Here is a 26,463-nt window from a genome sequence, read left to right as displayed (position 1 = left end):
GTCAGCCTGGCTTGCTTGGGCCATGATTCTCGGTGGTTTGGCAGTTATGACATGATGTGGTCATCCTCTATTTTGTGTTCTGATATGATCTCCGTTTTCACACAATGCTGATAGTTTGCATAACCCTGTCAATAAGTGAGGAGTGGGTGTATGTGTTAAATACAATGTTTTTTTTATGAACCATTTTATTGGGAGCTCTTACAGCTCATAACAATTCATACATCAGTTGTGTCAAGCTCATTTATACATATGTTGCCATCATCATTTTCAAAACATTTTCTTTCTACTTTAGCCCTTGGTATCAGCCCCTCTTTGTTTCCTTCCCTCCCACCATCATGAAATCTTGATAAATTATAATTGTTTTCTTCTCTTACACCATCTGCTGTTTCCCTTCACCCACATTTCTGTTTTTCGTCCCCCTCTGTTGGACGTTTGTGTGTGTTATACATTGATCCTTGCAGTAGGTTCCTCCATTCTCCCCCTGCCTTCCCTCTTTCCCCATGGTACCACTACCCCCATTACTGTTTCTGGGGGTGTTTTTCTATTTATCTGTACTGGATTCCATGTGTTTAGAGCTCTCCCCAATACCAGTGTACATGCTCTGGTCTAGCCAGGTATGTAAGGTAGAGTTGGGGTCATGATAGTGGGGAAAGGAAGCATTAAAGAATGAGGGGGATGTTGTGTGTTTCGTAGGTGCTATAATGCATCCTGGCTGACTCATCCCTGCCTTGTGACCCTTCTGTGAGGGATGTCCAATTGTCTACAGATGGGCCCTGGCTCTCCATTCTGACCCTACTTGTTTGCATCGGTATGATTGTTTTGTGTCTTTTGATGTTTAATACCTTATCCTGTTGACATCTCATGATCACACAGGCTCATATGCTTCTTCCATGTGAGCTTTGTTGCTTCTCAGCTAGATGGCCGCTTGTTTAACTTCATGCCTTTAAGACCCCAGATGCTACATCTTTTGATAGCCAGGCACCATTAGCTTTCTTCACCACATTTGCTTATGCATCCATTTGTCTTCAGCGATCGTGTTGGGAAGGTGAGCATCACAGAATGCCAGGTTATTAGAACAAAGTGTTCTTGTATTGAAGGAGGACTTGAGTCGAGGCCCAGTGTCTGTCTGCTTCCTTAATATTTAACATATAAATGTATGTATATAGACCTATATCCCTGCCATTATATATTAATATATTTATATATGTACATACCTATATTTAGATCTCTATAAATGTATTTTGCCTCCTTGTTCTTTCATCTATTTCCTTTTACTTTCTTCCTGTCCACTATTATGTTTGACTTCCATTCTGCTCTCTGTACTTCCTCTCAGCTAAATTGCCCTTGATGGAACCCCACCAGGCTTTCTGCGCCCTCCTCACCATTGATTTTAGATCTCTTATTGTTCCCCGGTCCCTGGGTTTGTGGGTTACCCCCTCCCTTTCCCCCCATTCACCCCTGTCCCTTTCCTGTTACCCAAGAATTCTTGGTCCAATTGTTTTCTTCTTGGGATTGTTTATCTTGCCTATCATATATATATGCCTATAAATAGTTCCAGTTTTGTTTGACCCTTATGAATGTTTTCCAATCGAGTCTGATGAGGTGCCAAGTCCTGCCCTCTGAGTCTGAAGTCTATTTTCAGAATTCCTCAGGGACTTCATTTCTTTGCTCCCTTTGTTACTCTGTTGCACTCCCTTCATGATCTGTCCATCTGTCCGTCAATCTGTGTGTGTGTGTGTGTGTGTGTGTGTGTGTGTGTGTGTGTGTATAGAGAGAGAGAGAGAGAGAGAGAGAGAGAGAGACTGACCAGGCAGGCACAATCCCTGCACTTTGTCTTCTGTGTTGTCCGCTGCAACACGGAGGGTCATTGAGGGGACATTGTGTTTCATGGTGGGGCTGAGCCTATGGTCTGTCTGTGCCTGGCTGCTCTGAGCAGGAGTGTCATCCTCAGGGCTTGGTGGGCCAGGGTGGTTCTCGTTCTTCTCTCTCTCTCTCTCTCTCTCTCTCTCTCTCTCTCTCTCTCTCTCTCTCTCTCTTAGTTTGCTCCCATGTGGTCTGGGCAGCCTGCCATTCTCCCTGGGCTGTATCTTCAGTGCTGTCCCCTAGCTTAATCTTCTGGGGAGGGGCAGACCCTGCACACTTCTCTGTTAGTTCGCTGCTTCAGGCTGGTATGTTGCTCTCAAGGCTTGGCTGCCAGGTTCAGGTCTGGTCCCTCTCTCTCTTTCCTGTGGAGATGTAAACTCTACCCTCCCATGGGTGGGTTAGTGCCCTGTTTCCCACTATCCCTGTCCTCTTTTTAAAAAAAATAAAATGTTTTTAAGCAAAGACATGGTAATGTTGTGAATAGAGGCTGGCAGAAACCCATGCATCTCAAACCCACTTTGCTATTAACTCTATGTCAGGCTTCATGAGATTTCCTCCTTTTGTTAGTCGGGCTTGACCAGATGACATCCATTCATGCCACAGACTTCGCAGACAGTCTTTAAAAGGCTTATTCAAAGATACATGTCATAGGACGGCTCTGAATGGTTAGATGTGAGTAAACAAACATTCAAAGCCCTGCAGTGTCAGTGGGGCTTTGAATGAACAGCGGAGAAACACCAATCACCCGCGAGATAACTGGGCGCACGTCCCACGTCCAATTACCTCGGAGGTGGGGGGGGCAGTGAGATGTTACGTCTCGCTGGGGTACCACTGACCCATGTATAAGCCGAACCCCAGTTTTCAGCACATTTTTTTGTGCTGAAAAACTTAGCTATACACGAGTATATATGGTATTTCATATCAGAGGGACCATATAACTTTGCCCGTTGTGTCCAATTTCTTTCACTCATCACACTATTTTAAGTCTCATATGTATTGTAGCATATCTCAATTCTCATTTCCTTTTCTGGCTTAGTGGTACTCTACTGAATGCATGTAACACATTTTCTTTGTCTGTTCATGCGCCTTTGGGCTGTTTTTACCACTTAGCTGTGCTAACTACTTCCGCAATGAATCCTGGTTATTCTTATCGATTTTGTGTGCCTCACGCTAATTTGAACTCAGGGGTGAGGGGACCGAGTGGGCAGTGAATCTCAGTATTTACTGTTGTTTGGTTACTGTTCCTGGTATGTAGTAGGCACCCAATAAATATTGTTGAATAACTCTCTAGGGGTGAAGTTTTTCACTAGAAGAGCAGACTTATTGTCCATTTTCTTCTCTCAAAACTATCCACTTCAGTTGAAATCTCAACTTCTTCTTTTATCCAAGAGATAGTAAAGCAAAAAATTTAATTCCCCAAAGCAGAAAGTACATTTTCAAAAGAGGAACGCAATCACAACATAGGCTTCGTTGAAAGTTTTTGTACTTAAACTGCCAGTAATAGTAGACAGACATTATATATATATATTTCAATACATATAATATATATATATTTCAAAAACAGCCAAGTGTATTAGAATAAGGCTTTTCAAGTAGACCCATGTATTTTTTTAATACCTAGATTAAATTGGAAACGTTACAGTAGCTTCAAATTTCCCAAATCGGATCTAAGTAAAAACATCTGTGAGGTTTTCTTGAGGACATTTGTGGTTCTGACTCCCGCTGACTTCTTCAGCAGTCTGGGGAAACTGGTCTAGAACTTGCCAGGGGTAGTGTCTGAAAGCTCGCCTCACTGGAGATGAATGAACTCTGAGATTTAACACCATCTGGTACACATGTTGGATTTTGCATGATTTCCATTTTTAAATGATGGCCATTCCCCTCCCCCTACTGGATATTCAACTCAGTATCTGAAACACTTGATACCTGAGTTATCTGGGTAGGGGACTGTCTTATGCTGCAGAGAGAGGTGAAACCCTTTCTGTTTCAGTTTTCAGTCTTGGAACACGTCTAACTTACAGGACTATATCTTGATGTCACTTAAAAATGGGTGGGGTCAATAATCTTTAGTAATTAAAGATCTTTCTCTCATGCTGGAGATGATTTCGAATGTAATAAAGATGATAGTAGATGATGTGCCTCTTAAAGGCATTTGGGGGAGAGACCAAATCAATGTTCAGTCTGAACGTGTTCCCTAAACTGTAGCAGGGCTACATCCTCTGTTCATTTTGTTGTCTGTTGTCTGCCCCGCTGCTCCCCGACTTCGTGAGACGAGCTTCTGTATTGGTTTTTATTTGCTGTTTTCTTAAAGAAGATACAAACTAAAGCTATCATTAGTCCATGACTCCCTAGTTCAAACCCCCGTGCACCTGGCTGGGAGAAGGCCTGGAAGACTGGCTTCCAGACGGCGTGCAGCTCGGACGCGCTGTGGGGCGGTGGCGCTGCTGCCATCACTAATGCAACTGAGCTGCCCCTGCCTGCAACTGCCCTGCCTGCCCGGGACCATCTGCACAGTGGTCCCGTGTGAGCCCATGCTGCCCTGCTGACCGTCTGATCCCGTGGGTCTGCTGGGAGTCAGAATCTCCTCAACGGACCACGACAATGATACGGCTCATCGAAGCTTAGTAGACGATGTTTACAGAATAGTTGATGTGAAGAGCATGCAACAAAGGCGAAAGTTCTGGACAAACATTGTGATTTTGTCATTTTTCTCCTAAAGGGCTTTCTTTCCAGCACGTAGCTGTTGCTTTTATGGTGGAGAGTTTCGATATTTTGGCCATCACCCCTACACAACAGGGCATTGTGTCCTTCTTGACGTGAACCTTGGATGAAACCCCACGTATGGAACACCACCATAAAGCAGAGCCTGGAGTTTGCATCTTGCTTCTCTGTCACCCCTTACAGAAAGTTCGCTCCCTTCCCCTGAGCCCAGTGCAGCCTTGTAAATGGGGGTGAGCCAAGACCCCAAAGTGCCGTCGGGCCCTTGAGAGTGAGAAGACAAGGAGCTACTTTCTGACTAAGGGCTCTGCACCACTTGGCTGGTTCTGGTCCAGAGTGACCCTATGGGATGGAGTGGACTTGCCCCATGGGGCTCCCTTGCCAAAATCCAAGTAACTGATTTTACTTCGGTTACAGTGTGACAGAGACCATGCATGAAGGAGGGCGTCTGAGTGACATTGTTAGTTGTGCTGCTAGCCAGGCAATCGGTGTTTGGAGTCCAGCCAGAGAGAGGAGCCTGCAGATGGCTTGGCGGATCTGTGTCCCCCAGCGGCATAGCCTTGCAAGGTCCCAGCCTTTCAGCCCCCATGGGGCAGTTCTACTTTTCATTCCGGGGGCTGCCGTGAGGCGAGACTGGTTCAACAGTGAGGGAGATAAATGACTGGCACGTGTAGCCATCAGATCCCACCACTGGTCAAGCAAAAAGGTCCTTCGTACAGTGCGAAGGCCTATTATGATCATGTGCAGTACTCTCGGAGGACTTTCGTCTCAAGGTAGAGAGTGTCAGAACTCTCAGCAATGGTGCTTTCTCCCCGCTCCCAGTGGCCCCTGGCAGCTAATAAACTTTCCTCTGGGCATATTTGCTTATTCCAGTGTTTTGTATGCTTGACATCATGCAAAAGGAGCCTTAGTGGCGTAGTGATTACACGTTGGGCTGCGGTCCGCATGGTTGGCAGTTCAAAACCACCAGCAGCTCCTCAAGAGAAAGCCTGGGTTTTCTACTCCGGTAAAGCGGTGCAGTCTCAGACCCCACAGGCGGGCGCTGTGAGTCAACCCGGACTGGATGGCAGGGAGTGAGTGACTGTGTGCAATACTTGTCTTACGTGATGGACCTGCCGCACGCACTTGGTGTAGTGCCGGAGCAGGGGCCAGGACGTCTGGTGTTTTTGTGGTTGTGACGTCCCATTGAGTGGATGTGTCGCTCAGCTGTTCACTCATCCCTTGATGGATAAGCAGGCTGTTTCCGCCTTTGATATTGGGATCGGTGTTGTGGTGAACATTGGTGTACCTTTGCTGCTCTCTTGAAGAGAACGGTTCACACGTACTTTTACCTCAATTGTCAATGACTGACTTCAGGCTGCCGACATTAATTTAGTCCCGTAACAGGATCTGACAGCAGGAACACCGGAGGAGCGTGAGGGAGGAAGTGCAGGCGGATGTGAAGCTAGAGCTGAGGCTCCTACCCTGGTGCACAGGAGGGTGGATTGTCTAGAGACCCGAGGAGAAGGTACAGGGCATGTAAGAAGAGGGCAATAAGACTCCAGTTGGGTGGCAGCGAGTGTCTGGGCGCCATGCCAAGGCACACGGGGATGCCCTGCTGAGCAGATGGAAAGGACTGGCCTAGAGAATCGCTCGGACCAGGTGGTCTCACACCGCCCCTTTCCCCGAGGGCTGTCTCCGAGCCCAGGCCGTGTCACGACTGAGTTCAAGCAAGACGGTGGAGATGAACCAGGCACAAAGGAGCCCTCCCCAGTATGAGAGCTTAATAAGCACCATACATACGAGGCTTAAACTCTGCATGTGAAGGACACACGTGCATTTCATCTGATCCTGAGTCATCGTGATTCGAGCTACTATTGAAGTTCCCAGGTGAGGCAAACGGCCAACCCAAGAGGGACCGGGGTGGCAAAGGGGTGCCTCATCGGGCTGCCATTTGCAAGGGCAGCAGTTCAAAACAACCAGCTACTCCTCGGGAGCAAGACGAGGCTTTCCGCCCGGTGAAGAGCTACAGTCTCAGAAACCCACAGGGGCGGTTCGACCCTGACCTGCAGGGTCACCATGAGTCACAGTTGAATCGACAGCCGTGAGTTTCGTGTGTTTGTTCGCCCACCTGAGAGTTGTTTGTTCAAACCCACCCAAACGCCCGAGAAAGCAACGCTGCCGTGGTCACAGCCAAGGAAACCCCATGGGGCCCCGTTCTACTCAGCAGCACCCCAGGGGCCATGGCGAGTCGAAAGGGACTCGGCAGTGAGAGCAGCAGCATCTTCAAAGCCGCCCCTCTCCCATCACCGCACGGCTATCCCTCGGCCAAGAACAGTGCTACCAGGCCTTGCTCTGATGCGCAGCAGGTTGGCTACCAAAGCCTCTTCTTCTGACCAGAAAGCAGTGTTGCAAACAAGGTGGCCAGCGGCGTGGCGGCTGACCCCTCAGGGGGCTGGTGTGCCAGACAGGAGGCCTCCTCCCTCGGGCCCTCGTAGGACACCACTTTACTTTTTCATGCAGAACAACCCCGTGGCGCACAGTGTGCTGAGGATACACCCCCCCACCCCCACCCCAACACGGTTCTCCCCACTTCCCTGCTTGCTCTCACTCATCGGACTGCTGCCCGTTAGGGATTCGCCGAGCTTGTTTTGGCAGCGGCAAAATGTATTGTTTGACTTCTGGCTTTCATGTGAATGCTCTAATTAAAACACGGATGTGGGCAGGATATGGTTCTGGGGTTCCGGTTTGCTGCCTGGAGGTCTTGAGCCAGAGCTGCGGGCTCCCCAGCGCCCCAGCGCAGGCCTACAGCCCAGGCGGGCCCAGCTTGAGGTGGGTGCAGGGAGACACACAGTGGCCACACAGCCTCCTGTTTGGGGAGCCCGGATGAGGGACCTGCTGCGTGGTCTGTCCATTTCAGTACAGACAGTGAGGCCTTTAGTGCCTCCCGGGCTTTCAAGTGAACGCGTCGGTTAACGTTGCGCTGTGTCTGTGGTGGAGACCACGTATGCCACAAGTGGTCTGCCTGCTCAACATGTGCCGTGCGTGCAATTCAGTGACGTGCCTTCTGTGGTCCACGCTGGGCCACGTCACCATCCTCTGTTTCTAGTGTTCGCCCTGCACAGCCATCAGCACTCCTTTAAGTCAAATATAGGAAAGTGGACATCATTTATATATATCATTTCCTAAAATATAGGAAAGTGGACATCAAAATCTGGACATCATTTGTTTCCTCTTTCTCGCTTCAAAAAGCAAAGTTAGTTGAACATGAAATGATACTGAGAAACAAGGAAAAACAGTACCGCGTATACTCGAGTACAAGCTGAAGCACCGAATTTTACCACAAAAACTGCATTCAAAATGTGCTGAAAAACTCGGCTTATACACGAGTCTATATGGAAAGTCATGGATTTGAGAACATATCCTAAACAGTTTAGTGATGAGCGTGCTTTTGTAAGATTAGTCTAATTATATTTGGAGACCCATCCTATGCTTTTCAAGGAAATAAAGTGTGTGAAAAGCTAATATCATTCTTTAGCAACAGCTAGTGTTTTTACTTACAAGCTTCCTGCAGTCGCTTCTGGAATTAAATCCTTCATTGGACACATTGTTTTCAGTACTTGTTTTTCTTTTTTTTTGCAGGGCATTTACGCCTTTGTTGTGCTGTGGGTTACACCACAGACCCATTAACTTAATTTTGTTTGCACTTTGGACAAATGCAAACGCAACCGAAAGTTCATTGTTTTGTCTTTCTAAGACTCAGGGCTTAAAACCAAAGGATGCACCTCGGTTCAGTCACGGCCAATGAAGCGAAATCACAAGGGACCCAAATTTGTAGAATGTGAGTGAACCGAAATGATAACCGACAGGGGAAAGCTTGGAGGCCAGGGCACTGGTAGAAACGTGCATCACCTAGCAACCAAATTTCTTGACCAACAGAGTCAGAAACAACCGTGCCCGTACTCAAAGATGGCAGCCAACCAACCACTCTCAATAGGTGTATTTTCCAAAGTCTTGGCCATCACCCAGTTTCCTTCATCAGACTCCTGAAGGGACTCTCTGTGCCTCTTCTTAGTGTCCCAGACCTTGACCTGTAATTCTTCTCATTCCAAGTAGTGCCCTTTCTCACTCGGCTTTTAAAATTTTGACTCTGTTCCAATTGTTTTTCAACAGCCATGACTGAACTGATTTCAAGATCTGACTATACAGCCACAGGACACATGGTGGTCTTGCTTGGCATCATGCCATGGAAGAAGGTGTGGGAAGCGCTCTTGGCCAGGCTCTAGACTTGGACGTACTCTGTTAGGTTTCAGTTCTAAATATGTACGTTTCGCTATGTGGCTTTGGGCAAGCCATCGCTTTCTGAGCTTTTGTTTCGTCCTTGGTGGAAATACCTTTCCAGACACAAAGCTAGAGTTTGCCACACAGCATGTACTTAATGGAGAGTAGGCTTGGCCATTGATTATTTATCAAACTGGGTTCCATCTCTGTTCCTCCACATGCCTGGCTCTGATTGAACACTGTGCATCCTGCCTGAACCATGATGATGTCCCTCAATTGTGGAAACAGTGGCTGGTCCCCGACAGTTTGGGAAGTTCAGGTTCACCCAGAGCGGCCTCAGAAGAAAGACATGGCAGGCTATCCTCAAAAACTCAGCCACCCAAAACCACGTGGAGTACAGTTCTTCCCTGACACTGAGGTCCAGGGTGGAATCCACTCACTGACAACTGTAAAGGAAAGAAAGACAACGTCTGTATTCACGTTAATTCTGGGTTTATTTCTGCTCCCCTTTCACATTGCGAATCCTTGACCGTGCTCTCTGTTTCCCATTTCTGTGGGCAAGGTATATGAAGTATATGTGTTTGAATATACACCAACAATTCAACATGTGGGCAGGTAGACAAAAAGGGAAAGCTTTGTTTTGTTTCTCATGGTTGCTTGCATTTTAACAGGTTGATGTAGGAAACTGAGTATCGAAAGAGAGTCCGAGGTATACATTGTTGCTGGTAGGTGTCATCAAGTTGGCTCCGACTCATGGGGACAGGATGTACAACAGGAAAAAACCATGCCCGGTCCTGCGCCGTTCTTACAGCTGTTGTTATGGGTGAGCCCGTCGCTGCACCCTCCATGTCGAGCCGTCCTGTTGAGGGCCTTCCGCTTGTCCTCTGAGCATGATACAGAGACTTTTTAAATACAATTATTTCCTGCATTATTTGAAACCTGCAATACAGACTTATGACAATAGATAAATTATCATCAATGCAGCGGACACAGGGGTCTGATAATTTGGCCGGTAGGTGCGGGAATGGCAGGTAACCACTCCTCCCACTTATTTGTGTTTATTATTATACTCTGACGCCTTTCAAAAGAGGATTCCTGTGGGGGGGGGGAGCACATACAGAGTAGAACAATTGAAAGAAGAATTCAAAAGGCGAGATCACATGCCATTTAAAATGAGGAACAATGAATATTTGGCCAGGCGCCATGGTGAATCCCATCTCCCCGGAAGCTCTGATCAGCCGTCAGAACACAGTTCCTACTTCTAAGTTAACAAAGTCAAACAGCCAGCGGGGAAATTATGGGAAGGAAAACCACTAATCTTTCCAAATCTGAAGACTGGTGGATACTCTAAGGAGGACGGGGGTGGGGGAGGCAAATGTAATCTGTATTATACATTGCCATTGAAAACGTCAGACTCATACACTCACCAGGACATTATTCTACCATGTATTTAGCAAGTCATTAATGATGAGGCAGCTCTGTCTGTCAATGGAGCTTTCCTTAACATTCTATTATGGAAAATAATGATTACTGTTACATTCCATCGTGTGAATCAAATTAATAATACAGTGATATTTCTTTAGCTACTTTATTAGTATTATTTATAACTTTTATTGATAGTAGGTTAATGTTTAAACAGCCCGCCACTAATGGGTATTTAGATTGTTTACTATCTTGCTCTTGAATCAGTGCTGAAAATGTTCATTATTTGCGCTTATCTGGTGATCCCTAAAGATTACTAGATTGCAGTATATATTCTTCGCTTTCATAGATGTTATCAGTTTGCCCCTGTACATCACTGCAATGTGTTGTCAGGCTTTTGATATTCTTCAGATGAATAGATGAAAATGCTCACACGTGGCCCTAATCTGCACGACTCTCACCTGAGTGCATGCGGTCATCCTTTCACAAGCTTAAGAGCCACTCGTGTGAGCTGTCTATTCATCATCTGTTCCACAGAGATTTTACACATTGGAATTGACTGTAGATGTTCTTCTCATGTAAACAAGAAACTAGCCCCAAAGAAAAAAGAGACCAAATGATGACAGCAACATAGGTACATATGTGCTTGATACAACTGTAAGAGAGCTGTAAGGGTCCCCAATAAAGTGATTTAAAAAATAATAAAATATGATAAAAAGCAAAAAGAGACCAGACTTGACCAATGGTTACCATGGGTGAAGGAGGAAGAGTTTATGCTTAGGGAGCATTGAGTTTATGTTAATGATAGTGGAACAATTTGGAGAAGGAATCAGTAAGAGTTGTACAGCACAAAGAACGTAATCAATGACACTGAATTATCCATAGGGGGGTTGTGGAATTGGAGGATGTTTTGTGTATCTTTTTGCCACAATTAAAGAAAAATAATTACACTTGTAGCAATGAATACAACGAAGAAAGAAATACTCTAGAATTGATTGTGGTGATGATTGTACGAGTTTTCTTGTTATGATTAAATGATTGAATTGTAGGACATAAGAAGTACAGCTAAAACTTTTAAAGAAAAGAAGAGATAAACTAGCCTGTTGGGTTTATAAATTCATGCGTATCCCACTCATCCTTGATGGTCATTTGGTGCTGATGATGGAGATTTGTTTGCTTTACCGTGGCACAACTTGACTTTTATGTATCAAATTAACCAGTTTTCATTTTTTGCCATTTCAGAAAAGACCTACTAAGATCTACTACATAAAGTTTCTATGTGTTCTTGTAGTACTAGTATGGCTACATTTTTGCCATTGAACATTTAATTCATGTAGCATTCATGGAGATGAAATGTGTAAAGAGGGTTATCTAGTTTATTCTAAGCACTTAAAACATACACATCTCATTTGTCTGACTTGCTTTGCTTTAGTCATTGTTTCATTACTTCTATTATTTTAGAGTAGGTCATATTCATTCTTTTGTACGTGTGTAGACTATTATTTTCAATGCAGTTCAGATGCATTGATAACTACTAGTGATTGGAATATGAAAGTTGAAAACAAAGAAGCATCAGTGGTTGGAAAACACAGGCTTGGTGACAGATGCTGGAAATTCTGTGATAGAATTTTTCAAGGCAAATGACATATTCCGTGCAAATACCTGTTTAAAGCATACAAACAGTGACTATGCACATGAATCCACTCATTGGAATACTCGGGAATTAAATTAACTGCATCTTCCCTTGTTATTGACTAAAAACAAGGCATTCTCCTTTTATTGAGCACTTGTATGAAGAATGGAAGTGTTTTAAAACTGATTTTTGTCCATGTCTGTACCGCTTGGAAAAGGTAGTAGAGATCATTGAGTGCTGCCCTACAAATAAATTAGTACTATGGTATATAAACAATATCTCAATGAATTTTTAAAAATAATTTTAAGGCAAAAAAATCAGTGTAGTATTTCACCAAAATTTAGTACTGATATGCTATTTCATGTGGTATTTCACTTTTTATTTATGCATATACTGAATTATTTTAAAATTCTTATCTACTATGTCAGGCAACATTTCTCTTACACACAAGTTGCCATCAGCTGGAAGCAGCAAACAACATCAACCTTTAAAATAATGTTCAATTACTCAGAGTATGTTAATCCTTCTATGGGATCCTCAGTGATTGGGTGTTTTGCATCAGTATTTATGAGCATTCCTTTTCTTGTTTTGTACTTTTGTTGGGTGATCCTATCAATCTTATACTTCACTTTTCAAGTAAGAATTTTCAGACTTTGACTGCTTACATGGAGTAGGGTAGTTAAAAAGTTACTACCAGTACCCCTTACACTTTGTTACATTGCACCTACGACGTCACCTGTGCCTGGTTGTTGCTTAAGGTCCCTGACTGCCATCATGTCAGTTCCCACTCAAAGTGACCCTCTACGGCCGGGGACAATCACCCCGTGGACTTGGGGGACTTCGGTCTTTATGAACACATAGTGACCCTGTGCACAATACAGCAAGAAACTGCCAAGTCCTGCACCATCCTCACAATTGTTCCTATGACTGAGCCCATTGTTGAACCGCTGTGTCAACCCCATCACCGAGGGCCTTCCTCTTCTGTCCCTCCACTTCACCAAGCCCACTGCCCTTTTCCAGGGACTCTCTCTCCTGACAACATGCCCAAAGTACGTGGTAAGACAAGGTCTTGCCTCACGTTCCACCCAGGAGCGCTCTGGCCGTGCTTCATCCAGGAGAGATTTGCTTGTTCTTTTAGCAGACCCTGATACTGCCAATATTGTTCGCCAGCACCACAATTTCTTTCTTTCTTTTTTTTTATCGTTTTATTAGGGGCTCAAACAACTGTTATCACAATCCATACATACATCAATTGTGTAAAACACGTATGTACATTCATTGCCCTCATCATTCTCAAAACATTTGCTCTCTATTTAAGCCCCTGGCATCAGGTCCTCCTTTTTTCCCCCTCCCTACTTCCTCTTCCCTCATGAACCCTTGATAATTTATAAATTTATTATTTTGTCATATCTTGCCCTGTCCGACGTCTCCCTTCACCCACTTTTCTGTTGTCTGTCCCCCAGGGAGGAGGTCACATGTAGATAGACCTGTGTAACCGGTTCCCCCTTTCCAACCCACCCTCTTTCTACCCTCCTATTATCACCGCTCACACCACTGGTCCTGAAGGGCTCATCTGTCATGGATTCCCTGTGTTTCCAGTTCCTATCTATACCAGTGTACATTCTCTGGCCTAGCCAGACTTGCAAGGTAGAATTGGGATCATGATAGTAGGGGGTCTGGGTGGAAGGAAGCATATATGGATGCGGAAATAGATCTATGTGCATATATTTATAGGTTTAGTATTAACGTAGCAGAAGGATATTGGGCCTCCACTAAAGTATCCCTTAATACAAGAATACTTTCTTCTATTAAATTGGTATTCTGTGATGCTCACCTTCTCGACACAACCACTGAAGACAAAGCGGGTGCATAAGCAAATGTGGTGAAGAAAGCTGATGGTGCCTGGCTATCAAAAGATATAGCATCTGTGGTCTTAAAGACTTGAAGGTAAACAAGTGGCCATCTAGCTCAGAAGCAACAAAGCCCACATGGAAGAATCACACCAGTCTGTGTGATCATGAGGTGTCAAAGGGATCAATTATCAGGCATCAAAGGAAAAAAAAACATATCATTTTGTGCTCACCTCCATGATATGACAGCACCACAATTTCAAATGCGCCAATTCTCTTGTGGGTTGAACCTGATTTGATGGCACCTAACAACAATAAAGACAAGTCTTTATGGGAGTAGAAAGTCTCTTCTTTCTCCCGCGGAGCAGCTGTAGTTTCCAACTGCTGACGTTGCAGTTAGCTGCCCAGGGTGTGACTTCTGTGTGACCAGGGGTCTGGAAGGGCCTGAGGTGGAGCAAATACTTAATCCTCCACTATTAATCTAAACATTGGTTCAAGATCAGCCCGAAGTGCCTCCGAAGAAAAGGCTGGCAATCTGCTCTGAAAACGACACAGCCCAGAGCACAGCAAGGAACAGTTTTCCTCTGTGGCCCTCTGTGTAGTAGAAGGCCAGGCACGGAAAGTTGCTCTTTCACTTGAGATTCCTCATGGGACTGACATTTTAAATTTTTTGTGTGTGTACTTCCCTAGCCATTTATCTATTATTTACTGAACATCGTCAGTTTTTACTCTGCCCTTCCTGACCGGGTAGTGATCTGTTAATGCTTCAGTTCTTGTTTCAGTCATGGTATCTCTTTAATATAGGGAGTGTTCGTGGCATTTGGGGCATCGTGTCTACCCAGATTTAGCTATTGATGATTATTCCACATTCTAATTTTTGGACTGGCGATACTGTACATGCTGCTGTATAGAACATAGTTAATCATCTTTACAAGGGGCCAATAAGATCCTTCCCCGCCCCCCATTATCTGTTTTATACAGAGTGTCATCCAACATAGACACCGTTTAACTAGGTCTTGTGCATTTTTGGTACTCGGTTATTTTAGAGAATAAAATATGTGTTGTGTCTGCTATATGTTCATGTGTGCAGGCTTTAAAAACCATGCTCCCCGTCTACAACAGAGATTATATCCCAGATCAGGATCCTCTTTGTGTTAGGAATACAAAATTGTATTAAATCATCATAGCAAACACACACACTCAGGGATATTAGTGGATACTTACTTAGGGAGAATGCATTTGAAACAATTTTCTGGAAGAGTTAAAAGTAATTCACTTCCTCCATATATCCTAAGCAGGATTTACAAACTGATGGTGTGAACTAAAATCATTTTAACAGTATTTATGCTTTCCTTTGTCCCTTTAGCTCTAAATTTGATTAATGGGTTAAGAAATAGAATTTACAAGATTGAATTGATTACATTGGATATTTATTGACAAGCGTATCTTTCCTTTTCTCATAGATTTATCTAAAAACAGGCTGGTTGAAGTTCCAATGGAATTGTGCCAGTTCGTATCACTGGAAATGCTTAATCTGTACCACAACTGTATCCGAGTGATTCCCGAGGCGATCGTGAATTTGCAGATGCTGACCTACTTAAATTTAAGGTAAGTTTACTGGCAAAGCTGCCATCAAAGTCAAGTTAAAATGAAACACCAATTACATTTTAATTTCTGTCAGCTTTTCTTCTGCATTCTTTGCAATTCCTACTCATCCTTTTAAGAAATTCCCATAAGAAAGATATCTAAGAAATATCTTTTGTAGCACGTTTGTAGTGCCAGTGATACTGTTTTGGTGTGAGATTTTCCTGAATGGCGTGTGTGTGTGTGTGTGTGTGTGTGTGTGTGTAGCGATGTATATTGCATCATTTACACTCTTTACCCATGCGGTCCTTGTACAATTGTTGGCCTATGGTCTTCAGATATTGATGTGGATTTCGGAGGAGGAGGAGGAAGTAGTGAAAGTGAACCCAGGAGCAAGGGAAGAATAGCCTTGCTGGGCAATTTGGGAGTTACTGGACTTTGTACCTGACTAGCCCTGCTCCCTTTGAGCCACCCCACAAAGTTAGGGAGGAGCACTTAGCAACTCAAGGCATATAAAAAGTTTGCCCTCCCGCTAGCCCAGCGGTTCTCAACTTGTGGGTCATGACCCTTTCACAGGGGTCGCCTAAGACCATAATTCTGATGGTCTTAGGAACCGAGACACCGCTCCTCTATCCGTCTCCAGGCGGATCCACCTGCATGCAGACATGCCCACATACGAGTCACCGGCGTGAAGACTGTTACTACACCATGCTTCAAGACAAAATTTCATTTATTTGTAATTAGAAAGAAATAAATATTTCACAATATATAATTACATATTGTTTTTGTGATTAATCACTATGCTTTAATTATGTTAAATTTTCACCAATGAGAATACATTCTGCACATCAGATATTTACATGACGATTCATAGCAGTAGCAAAATTCCACTTACAAAGTAGCAACGAGAATAATTTTATGGTTGGGGGGTCACCACAACATGAGGAGCTGTATGAAAGGGTCGCAGCATGAGGAAGGTTGAGGACCACTATTCTAGCCTATTGTGGAGCTTTGAGGGTGTAGTACTTACATCCTGGGCTGCAATCCGCATGGTTGGAATTTCGAAACCACCAGAAACTCCATGGGAGAAAGATTGGGCTTTCCATATCCGTGAACAGTTAGTCCCCAAAAACCACAGAAGGTTGCTACGATTCTTCATTGACTCGATAGCAATGGGATTTTTTTTCATAGCCCATTACCTGAGATCAGCATTTCCTCAGTAAAATACCAGTTCCCGTGGATAGCCCAGGAATTAGGACTGCAATCAGTGTAAGTGCCCTGCACACTGTTTCGGGTCTTGCTCCTTGCTTCGCAATACCTGACCGGCTGCCAGTAGAGACATGGGGGAGCTCTTGTACCAACTGTGCCTCTACTATTAAAGCTGGGCTTCCAGGCTCGAATTGGAACGAAGCCTTCAGGCATGTCACGCATGTCGTATCTATCATCTTGGTGTGGAAGACGATCGTGTGGCTTATTGCCTTGTTAGCAAGGCTTTTATGACAGCTACACCAAACTTTTAAAGTTCAGGCTTCCCAGTGAATGAAGCGTAGAATCAATTTATGATAAATAAGATTGTCAGTTACTTTTAATTTTGTTTTACTTGGCCCCTGAGAATTATCGGCCTTCTCTTGTTTTGTAGCAAAGATCTGCTTCTCTACAGATTTTCTGTAGGACTGCTTCACCTCCTTCTTTGGGATTTAAAAGGAAAACCAACCTCAATGCCATCAAGTTGATTCTGACTCCTAATAACCCTATAGGACAAGGCAGAACTGCCGCTGTGTATTTGTGAGGCTCTTAATCGGAAGGGGAGCAGAAGCCGCCTCCTTCTACAGAGCAGTTCATGGATTTGAACTGCTGGTTTCATGATTACCAAGCTAATGCATAACACGCTATGTCACCAGGGCTCTGATGGGTTTAAGTAAAGCGCGTACTTAATTTTAAGTCAACTTGTCTTTCTAGTCTACCAGCATGTAAGTTACTATTAGGACACTCTTTATTTATGTCGGCTCACTTGACTATTTTGAACCTGATGCCTCCTAAGAACCATTCAAAAATGTACTTGGGAATTTCTTGGCGGTGCCAAAAGGCAGTGTCTATAGGTTTAGGTCCAATATCTCTCTAAGATATCTGTCTTCTATCATCCCAACCCACAAAATACCCCAAAAGCTATGATAATTAATTTTCCTTCTTGTTTTTGGTGACCCCCCCCCCATGTGCAATAGATAGAACTGCTTTGATCTACAGGGTTTTCGTTGGCCAGTTTTCCGAAGTTGATTGCTCGCTCTTTCCTCCTCATCTTAGTCTGGGCGCATCAATGAAATGTCTAAAGCACCATAGCGACATGCACAGCCTCCGCTCCAGGGCATCAGCTGTGCTGCCTGGTAATGGAGCCTGTCCCGTGGCAAGAATTCTGACACTGAGCCATCATAACTGGCCTCGACTTTACATGGAAAAACACGCCCAGCTCATTGTTACCACATTTTTAACCCTGGTAGTCTAATATGTAATAAATGTATAGATATACATTTGTACTGTGACACGCACTGAGAAAGTTTTGGGTATGGATGACATATTTCTTCTGGCATTGTAGATTCCCAAACTTATTTGGCTTACTGCCCCATTTTCAGGAAAAGAAATTACTCAGCACCCCCTTGTCAATTGAAAACTTTTGTAAGTATAGGTATCTGCCGTTGCAGTGCCCCACCCCCGCTCCCATTGTTCCTGCACCCCCAAGATGCAGTATTGCCCACATTGATCCAAGCAGAGCGACATCTTTCACAACTGCATCTTTTCCCCCCAGCATGTATCAGGGTGTGGTCTGTTGGTCCAGTTGCAAGGATTTTGGTCTTCTTTACATGGAATTGTAATTCACACTCTTGGTCTTCATTAGCAAGTACTTCAAGTCTTCCCCCTTTCGGCAAGCAAGGTTGTATCATCTGCCTATTGCAGGTTATTAGCAAGCCTTCCTCCAATCCCGATGCTGTGTTCTCATATAGTCTTGTTTCTCACATTATTTGCTCGCATACAGGTTGAGTAAGTATGACGAGAGGGTGCAACCCTGAGGCACACCGTTCCTGACTTTAAACCATGAAGTAGTCCCTGTTTCTGTTTGCAGGACGGCTCAGTGCAAAAGTTGCACATGAGCACAGTGAAGTGTTCTGTAATTCCCATCATTCTCAATGTCAGTCATAGTTTGTCGTGATCCATACAGTCAAATGCGTGTGGATGGTCAGTAAGCCACAAGCAGACATCCTTCTGGAATTCCCTGCTTTCAACCAAGATCCGTCTGACATCAGCAATGACAGCCCTCAGTGCACATCCTCCACTGAACCTGACTTGAATTTCTGACAGCTTCCTGTTGATGTACTGTTACACGGTTTTTAAAAACAATCTTCAGCAGAATTTTATTTGCATGTGATGTTAATGTTGATCGATAGTTGCTGCACTCCGTTGGATCACCTTTCTTTGAAATGGTAGATGTGATCTCTTCTAGTGGTTGGCCATGTAGCTATCTTTCAAACTTCTTGGCAGAGATGAATAAGTGCTTCTAGTGCTTCATTGGCTTGTTGAAGCACTTCACCTGTCAATTCTGCCCGTTCTGTCAAGTTCTTAACGTGTTCAGTACATTCGGGACTTCTTTCTTCAGTGCTGTCAGTTCTTGATCATATGCCACCTCTTTAAATGATTGTACGCAAGCTCCTTTTGATACAATGATTTTGTCTTGCTCCTGATTTCTTTTGATGCTGGCTGCATCAGTCAATATTTTTCTCACACAGTTCTTCAGTCTTGCCACTCAAAGAACCCCTTCATTTGGGATATGTTGAGAGTACTCTTTTTTTGGCATTCTAATGCTACATCTGACTGCTTCATTCTGGCAATTTATAGGAAATTCTGTATTCCATGTCAACATTAAAAGGCATCACTTTGTCTGTCTGTCTTTTTCACTGTCCAGCTTTTGAATACATAGCAATTCAAAGGCTATGGCTTGGGTTAGGCGAACCTTCGTCATCACACTGACATCTCTGGTTTTCAACTCTGAAGGAGTCTTGCAGTCGTTTTGCGCAGTAGTCAAAGTGTCATTGGATTTCTCAAGTGATGCCTCCGTGGTTGTTGGCTTTTAATCCAAGTGGAATGAAATTATTGGACACCCGAGCATCATTAACACCTGAGAAAAGCTTCGCTATGAGATGCCCTTAAGAAGATATGTAAATGTTGTCCGCGTTTGCTTGCAGGATAGAAAGGTCACATTCGCAGAAAATTGTCGTTTGTTGCTGTGTATATAGTTTGTGGACAATCTGAACTTTTCATCTTTGCTCATTGGTGTTTGTGGCAAAAGGTTAGGTTAGTATAGTATATGTGCCTCTGTATCTCTTCCTGTTGGTGCCTCAATCCAAGGACAAGGCCAGTGGTTGAGCAAGACTTACCCCTATAAGAACCAACGCTTTGGACTTAGGGAACACAGCAAAGCCTCACACCGTTTAAACGCTATTTTAAGGTGTTGGAGAGGTTGCTATTGTTGAGGCTCCTGAAGACAATGTACTTCAGGGAAACATGCACCTGGAGTCCCACAGCTCTTAGCAACCACCGAGGAGCGAGGGCTGCTATTTCAGAGAGGCCAGGGAAGGAGTCCAATGGAAAGCAAACGCTCTGTACAGCAGGTGGTCACACCAAGATCTGGTTGATTCATTGGAAGGCGCTGTCTTTCCCAAGCTGCTCACAGTTTACTTTGGGGCACTGCATGCCAAGACAAGGAACGTTTCTTGGACAAATGTTATCTCACCGCAAAAGGAATCTGTGTAGACTGCCCCCTCTGAAGCTCGGCATTGTTTTTGGCCGCTAAACAATGTACGGCGAGAGCCAACTTCCTGCTCGTGGTACAACCTGTATTGCCACATTCTTGTGGGGACCATTCTGAGAACAGTCTTTACATACTGCTGTCTATTCCGGTGCTTCGAGGAAGCAGATTGGGCCCTCGGATTGTCTTAGAAAGCTCAGATCTGATATTTTCTGTTGTGAACTGTACTAATGTTCATTAGTCCTCAGGATTTTATCCTTAAGGCATGCGACCTATCCTTGACATTTCAGTGAAAAGGTCTCAGTCACAAGATCATGTCTCTTCTCTCTAGAACTGAGAACATTGATGGTGTGTTCCAAAAATGGAAAATATGCCTCACATCTTTGTATGAAGAACTTATCTCATTCAAAGGAAAAATTAGGGTGTGCATTTATACATATAGAAGAGTAAGCCAGACATCTTATAACAAAATTATAGAAACATGTATTAAATGAAATATCCAAACATAAACTTAATATCTCTTGGCATATCTTCCATTGAGGTCTTCACACTTCTGAAGGAAGTATTTTCATATAATCCTTATTAGAACTCTTTGATTTTTCACTCACGCCATGCTCTTTTGAAGTAACCTTTCAATTTGAGGAAGGAAGAAGAGGTCTCAAGGGTCAAGGTCAGGGCTGTAACGTGGAGAGGGTGAGGTTTCCCAATGGCATTCTCATTGGACAGCTCTTGCTCTCCTGGAAGAAAGAGCAAGTGCATTGTGGTCACAAGGGAAAAATCCTCAGTGAGACTTCCCTGGCCTATTTCTCACGAGTGCAGTTTTCAGTTCTCTTAGAACGCCCTCAGAAGTTGCTGTGGACCCTTCAAAGAAATCTATCAAGATTAAGAGAACCCCAAATTCAAACTTGCCGTCATTGAGTTGATGCCAACTCACAGTGACCCTCTAGCACAGTAGAACTGGCCCTGTGGGTTTCGGAGACTGTAAATCCTCCTGGAAATAGAGAGTCTCATCTTTCCCTTGCTGAATGGCTGGTGGTTTTGAACTGGTGTCTTTGTGGTTATTAGCACAACACATAACCCAACTGTGACATCAGGGATCTGTTCTAGCAAGACAAGTATATTCGTGAAACAACTTGTCTGCAGCCACCCGCTGATCACAGAGACGTGTTTAAATCTACGCACGTGTAAACTGGAAGCCTTGTAGCACTGCTGTGTGACTTACTCTGCAGAATACATAGACTATCTGTGTGGGGTACACCGCTACTGGACTTGCTGCAAATCAGAAGTCAGTGGTTCAAGTACCCAGAGGTTTCCTGGGAAGAAAATCCTGACAATTCTAGTTCCAAAAAATCCTAAGAAACAGTGTGGAGCACAATCCTCCTCTGATACATGGGGGGTGGCCATGGGATAACTTGATGACAACTGTTTAAAAATATATATATATCTCTATCTCTCAAACCAGTAAATACATGGGACTTGGAAACTGTTGAACAAATGTAATGAAAGATCAAAATGAGAATTATACACTTCATTTCTCAACATACACTCCATCAAGTTCAAGAAAATTGTAAGCACTGGTTCCAAGCATTTAGTGTCTCCCTAAGGAATTGAGGGTTCCGGGGGTTTAACCACATCAAAGTAGCTGTGACAGTTACATAATCTGTCAACTTGCAAAGGGGTGGAATCTAGCCTGTCAATAAGGTCAGCCAATGTGGCCTCAGTGTGGTCATGGCTTTCTCCTAAGAATTCTGGGAAATCCTGTCTTCCTTCCTGGAGGTAGGACACATACTGTTGCGAGACATTCCTGTTGATGCGCCAGATGGAGCTATGCAGATGGAGCCAGAGCCCTGGAGCTTGAAGAGCCGTGTTGAGGCCCACACCAGTGCTGAGATGCTTCCATCCCCACTGGATCCACAAGACTTCCCACCACTGGTCTATGCTCTTCTGTATTTGGCGTCATTGCATGTATTGTGTGAGTCAAGAGGAATTTATAGATTGGTATCGGACATATGGGCTAATATCGGACTTTTGGACTTGATCTGGACTATGATGAGATGTCTTCCTAATATACAGTTAATATACAGTTTCTTAATATACAGTAAAATACAATTAAAAGAGCTTTTATGTAAAGCTCTTTCTTAGACACAAGTGCATGTCTCTGAATTTGTTTCTCTAATCAACTCAGACTAACACAATGGTCTTTTTACATCACTAACAGAAGACGCCCACTGCCATCCAGTCGATTCCAATTCATTGCAACCCGGTGGGAGCGAGTAGAACTGCCCCGTGGGTTTCCAAGTTACTAAATCTTTATGAGAGTAAAAAACCTCGTCGTTCTTCCTTGGTTTTAAATTGCTGGTTACTAGTCCAATTTGTAGCCCACTAAGTCACCAGGGGAGGAAAACTCATGGCCATTGACTCTGTTTGTACCCACAGCGACCCTATAGGACAGAGTAGAACTTCCCCTCTGGGTTTCTGAGACTGTAAATCTGCAGAAGTGGAAAGCCTCACGTTTCTCACAAAGAGTGGGTAGAGGGTTTGAACCTACTACATGGATTATGCAATTGTGAGTCCTCATCAACTCTGTGACAGTAAGTGAGGTAGTTACTTAATCTGATGTCAATTTGGGACTTGAGGGGATTAAGAGTGAAGGGGTGGAGTCTAGGCTGTCAATTAGGTCATAGCCAATGAGTCCTCTGTATGGGCATGACCTTCCCCTGAGAATTCTGGAAATTCCTGTATTTCTTTCTGGGAGGCAAGAGACTCTTTTTCTCTCTCTGGTCACTCCCTGAGAGACGCTCTACTGACAAGACACATGGCACAACGCTGATAAACCCCATGCCCTGGGAACTGGAGGAGCCACGTGGAGACCCCTGCCAGCACTGAGATCCACTTCTGCTTCTGCTGCCACTGGATCCACAAGACTTTGTACCCACTGGCCTGTGATCTAAGGCCTTTATAGATTGGTATTGGACATATGGGCTAATATCAGACTTAAGGACTTGATCTGGACTCGGCTGGGATGTTTTCTCAATATTCAATTGCTCTTGTACATAAAGCTCTTTCTTATACACCATTGAGTGTCCATGAGTTTGTTTCTCTAGTCTACCCAGACTCATGCATTAATGAACAGAAGAAAAATGAGTTCCCTGTGAAGATATTTTAAGAGCAGGAAACAAGGAAATCAGAATGAACCAAATCAGATTGTGAGATGGATGCCTTGTGGTTTCCCATGGAAACACTTAGACAATTGCTCTGGCTTGCTGGGAGAATGAGGAGCAGCATTGTGGTGGTGGAATAGAACACCGGTAACGCTTTTTGGGTGTTGTTCTGCTAAAGCTTTGCCTAGCTTTCTTAAAACACTTACATGATAAGCAGATGTTATTGTTCTTTAGCCCTCCAGAAACTCAATAATCAAAATGCCTATAGAGCATTCAAAAAACTGTAGCCATGACTTTGTTCTTGCACTTTTACTTTGTCTAGACCCCTTTCACCTCTTGGTAGCCATTGCTTTGATTGTGCTTTGTCTTTAAGACCATACGAGCAAAGCCATCTTTTATCTCTGTTACAATTCTTGTAAGAAATGCTTCAGAATCTTGCTCCCCATTGTTTAAAATGCATATTGAAAGCTATGCTCTTGTTCGCAACTGATCCAGGGACAACGGTTTTGGCACCCATTGAGCAGAATGTTTGCTGAATGATTTTTCAGTCAGCATTTTGGAAAGTAAACCAGTTGAGATGGCCATGGTGTTGGCTATTGTTTCTCCTATTAATCATTGGTTGTTTTCAATTAAGACATGAACAAGAATGTTCCCTTGGAAATTGTTGCAGATGGTGTTCTGGTTTCATGTTCAACACAGTCTAGTCCAGGGGTTTTAAACAGGGGGCCAGTTCACTGTCCATCAGACCCGTTGGAAGGCTGGACTATACTTAAAGAAAAACCAAAAACTCCGGGGAAGGCCATGCCCATACAGAGGACTCATTGGCTATGACCTGATTGACAGCCTAGACTCCACCCCTTCACTCTTAATCCCCTCAAGTCCCAAATTGACACCAGATTAAGTAACTACCTCACTTACTGAACAAATGCCTATGCACACTGCACATATCTTATTTTGAAGTAAAAAAAAACAAAACAAGGCAAAAACACCCAGCGGGCTGGATAAATGTCCTCGGTGGGCCACATGTGGCCCACGGGCCATAGTTTGAGGACGCATGGTCTAGTCTCTTCCCTAAATGGCTTCTCCCTTTGTAAACTGCTGGCTTCTGTGGCAGCGGTGTCCCCCCAAACTCTTTGCAGGCCCTCAGAAATTGCAGTATCCTTCCATCCAAGCTTCATTCCCAAACGCGACGTTTTTGTTTGCAGTTTGGGTACAATCCTTGTTGCCTGACAGAGGTTCTCTGTAAACGACCTCACCCCGCTGAGCAAACGAGAGGCACCAACGTGCGATAACAGACCTCTTACAACAAGTTTATAGGAGCTTATTTTGGTGCAAAAATAAAATTTGAAATTCAGGTATTGTTTTCATATAATACACATGTTTAGTGAACTTTTGGAAGACCCCTGTGCGTTTGTATAATTTCCAACCAGAAAGATATATATTTTGCATATGAAATATGCATAACTACTTGGTGTGTATACATACAAATATGCACTACACACAGGCTGTCTCTGATTTACTACAAGTTTGCATGACAGCAAATTGCCCTTGCTACTATCTTTTCCTAACGATACATTTTACCATTAGTTACGGTACTGTAATATTGTAACATAGAGTTCTGATGTTATCCTTCACAGATGTTGCCTCATCCGTGTTCAGGGTGTTGAGTTACTGCTGCAAACCCTGCTGTCGATAGCAGGCTGTGGACACTCAAGGATGGAAGTGGCTTTAACTTAGTCATCCTTGGACCCGAGTCCTTCCCTGAGGCGGGACTGCCGTGTATGTCCACGAACGGGTATTTATAGCTAGCTTGTGCTTGGTCAAATGACAGAGCAGTAGGAACTTTAAAGCACCGCGCGCTCTCTTTTGTCGTTGGGAAGGAGTATCTTCGAGTTTGAAATGATTCTTTTCAAAGACTGCTAGAGCTGGAAAAGGCCTGTGGACTTTCCATTCACTGGAGGAACCTATTCAATCATTTGTTCTGAAGGTGGAACTGATGGTCAGTGACCCCTAAACATTCTTAGTATATTTTTAAAATATTTGGCCTGCGAGATTGTGTCTATTGGCCTGATAGTTGACCAGCTTTCATTAAGTGTGAATGAGTTAGTAATTGGATATTTTTATTACATTCCATTCTGTTTAGTATAGCTCATATTTGGCAAGACTTACAAAGAGGATTTTTCCATTGTTCACATCACCTGAATAGAGGTTGCTTTAGATCAGTGTTTGTATTGGGGAAGGGCAAGGGGGGGCAAAGAGCAGAAACAAAGGGGACATTATGCTTATAATAGCTAGTGTGCTATCAATTTGATGGTTTCCTTTTCTGTTCTGCTTCAGACCTCAGGAGACTTTTTATAAATATCTCATAGATTTAGACTCTGAAAAGGGGCTAAATGCTGTAATTCATCTTCTTAATATTTGGTTTATGGTAATTCTTGAACGTATCTGAAAACCTACAAGAAACCGCTGTAGGGTTTGTGAGGATGTAAGACCTGAAGGCAGCAGAAAGCTTCATTCTCCTATAAAGTGCCTTTGAAACACAGACATTTCATGAACAATCAACGTATCAGATTCTCTTGAGAGTGTGGGCATTCTGCTCGGGCTTAGAAGAAGGAAAGAGAAAGAGCATACACTCGTGAAAGGAGAGGTGGACTTTGGCGAGAACCATTGTTTGTCATCATTAGCTTTGCCAGCACTTCTTAATAGCTGAAATAGGGTTTATCTATTAAGCTATCGTTTGGGTATTAAGTACAGAACTAATTTTATGCAAAATAGATTACAAGTTAAAAAAACATACTGTTTGGGACATGGGCTGTCATATTTGCACCCTTTCACAACTCTTGCTTTAGCTTGGAGATAGATGGGAGCCCAGATGCAGCTGTGGTCAGGTGTCCAGCTGCTAGCTGCAAGGTGGTTCCACTTGACAGGAGCGAGATGTGGCCATCTGCTTAAAGACTTCAGGACCAAGGGTGTGAGGGGTGATGCTGGGAGAGTGGAGGGTGAGTGGGTTGGAAATGGGGAACTGATTACAAGGATCCACATGTGACCTCCTCCCTGGGAGAGGGACGGCAGAGAAGGGGGGGAAGGGAGACTCCGGATAGGGCAAGATATGACAAAATAACAATGTATAAATTACCAAGGGCACACGAGGGAGTGGGGAGCGGGGAGGGAGGGGGG

General features: G+C 44.0%; 1 protein-coding gene across 2 annotated transcripts in view; it reads left to right on the top strand.

Annotated features, from left to right (window-relative positions):
- LRCH1 (leucine rich repeats and calponin homology domain containing 1) overlaps nt 1–26,463 on the top strand; it is a 240,645-nt gene that overhangs the window by 106,560 nt on the left and 107,622 nt on the right. For both annotated transcript variants that reach the window (XM_075533138.1, XM_075533137.1), the window contains exon 2: nt 15,210–15,354. In XM_075533138.1, coding sequence (XP_075389253.1) covers nt 15,210–15,354 — 145 coding nt within the window. The remainder of the gene's footprint in view (nt 1–15,209; nt 15,355–26,463) is intronic.

The sequence above is a fragment of the Tenrec ecaudatus genome, chromosome 15 (genome assembly GCF_050624435.1).
Source record: "Tenrec ecaudatus isolate mTenEca1 chromosome 15, mTenEca1.hap1, whole genome shotgun sequence".
NCBI classification, from domain to species: domain Eukaryota; kingdom Metazoa; phylum Chordata; class Mammalia; order Afrosoricida; family Tenrecidae; genus Tenrec; species Tenrec ecaudatus.
The sequence above is the reverse complement of the archived record's forward strand: the minus strand, read 5'-3'. Positions and strand labels throughout refer to the sequence as shown.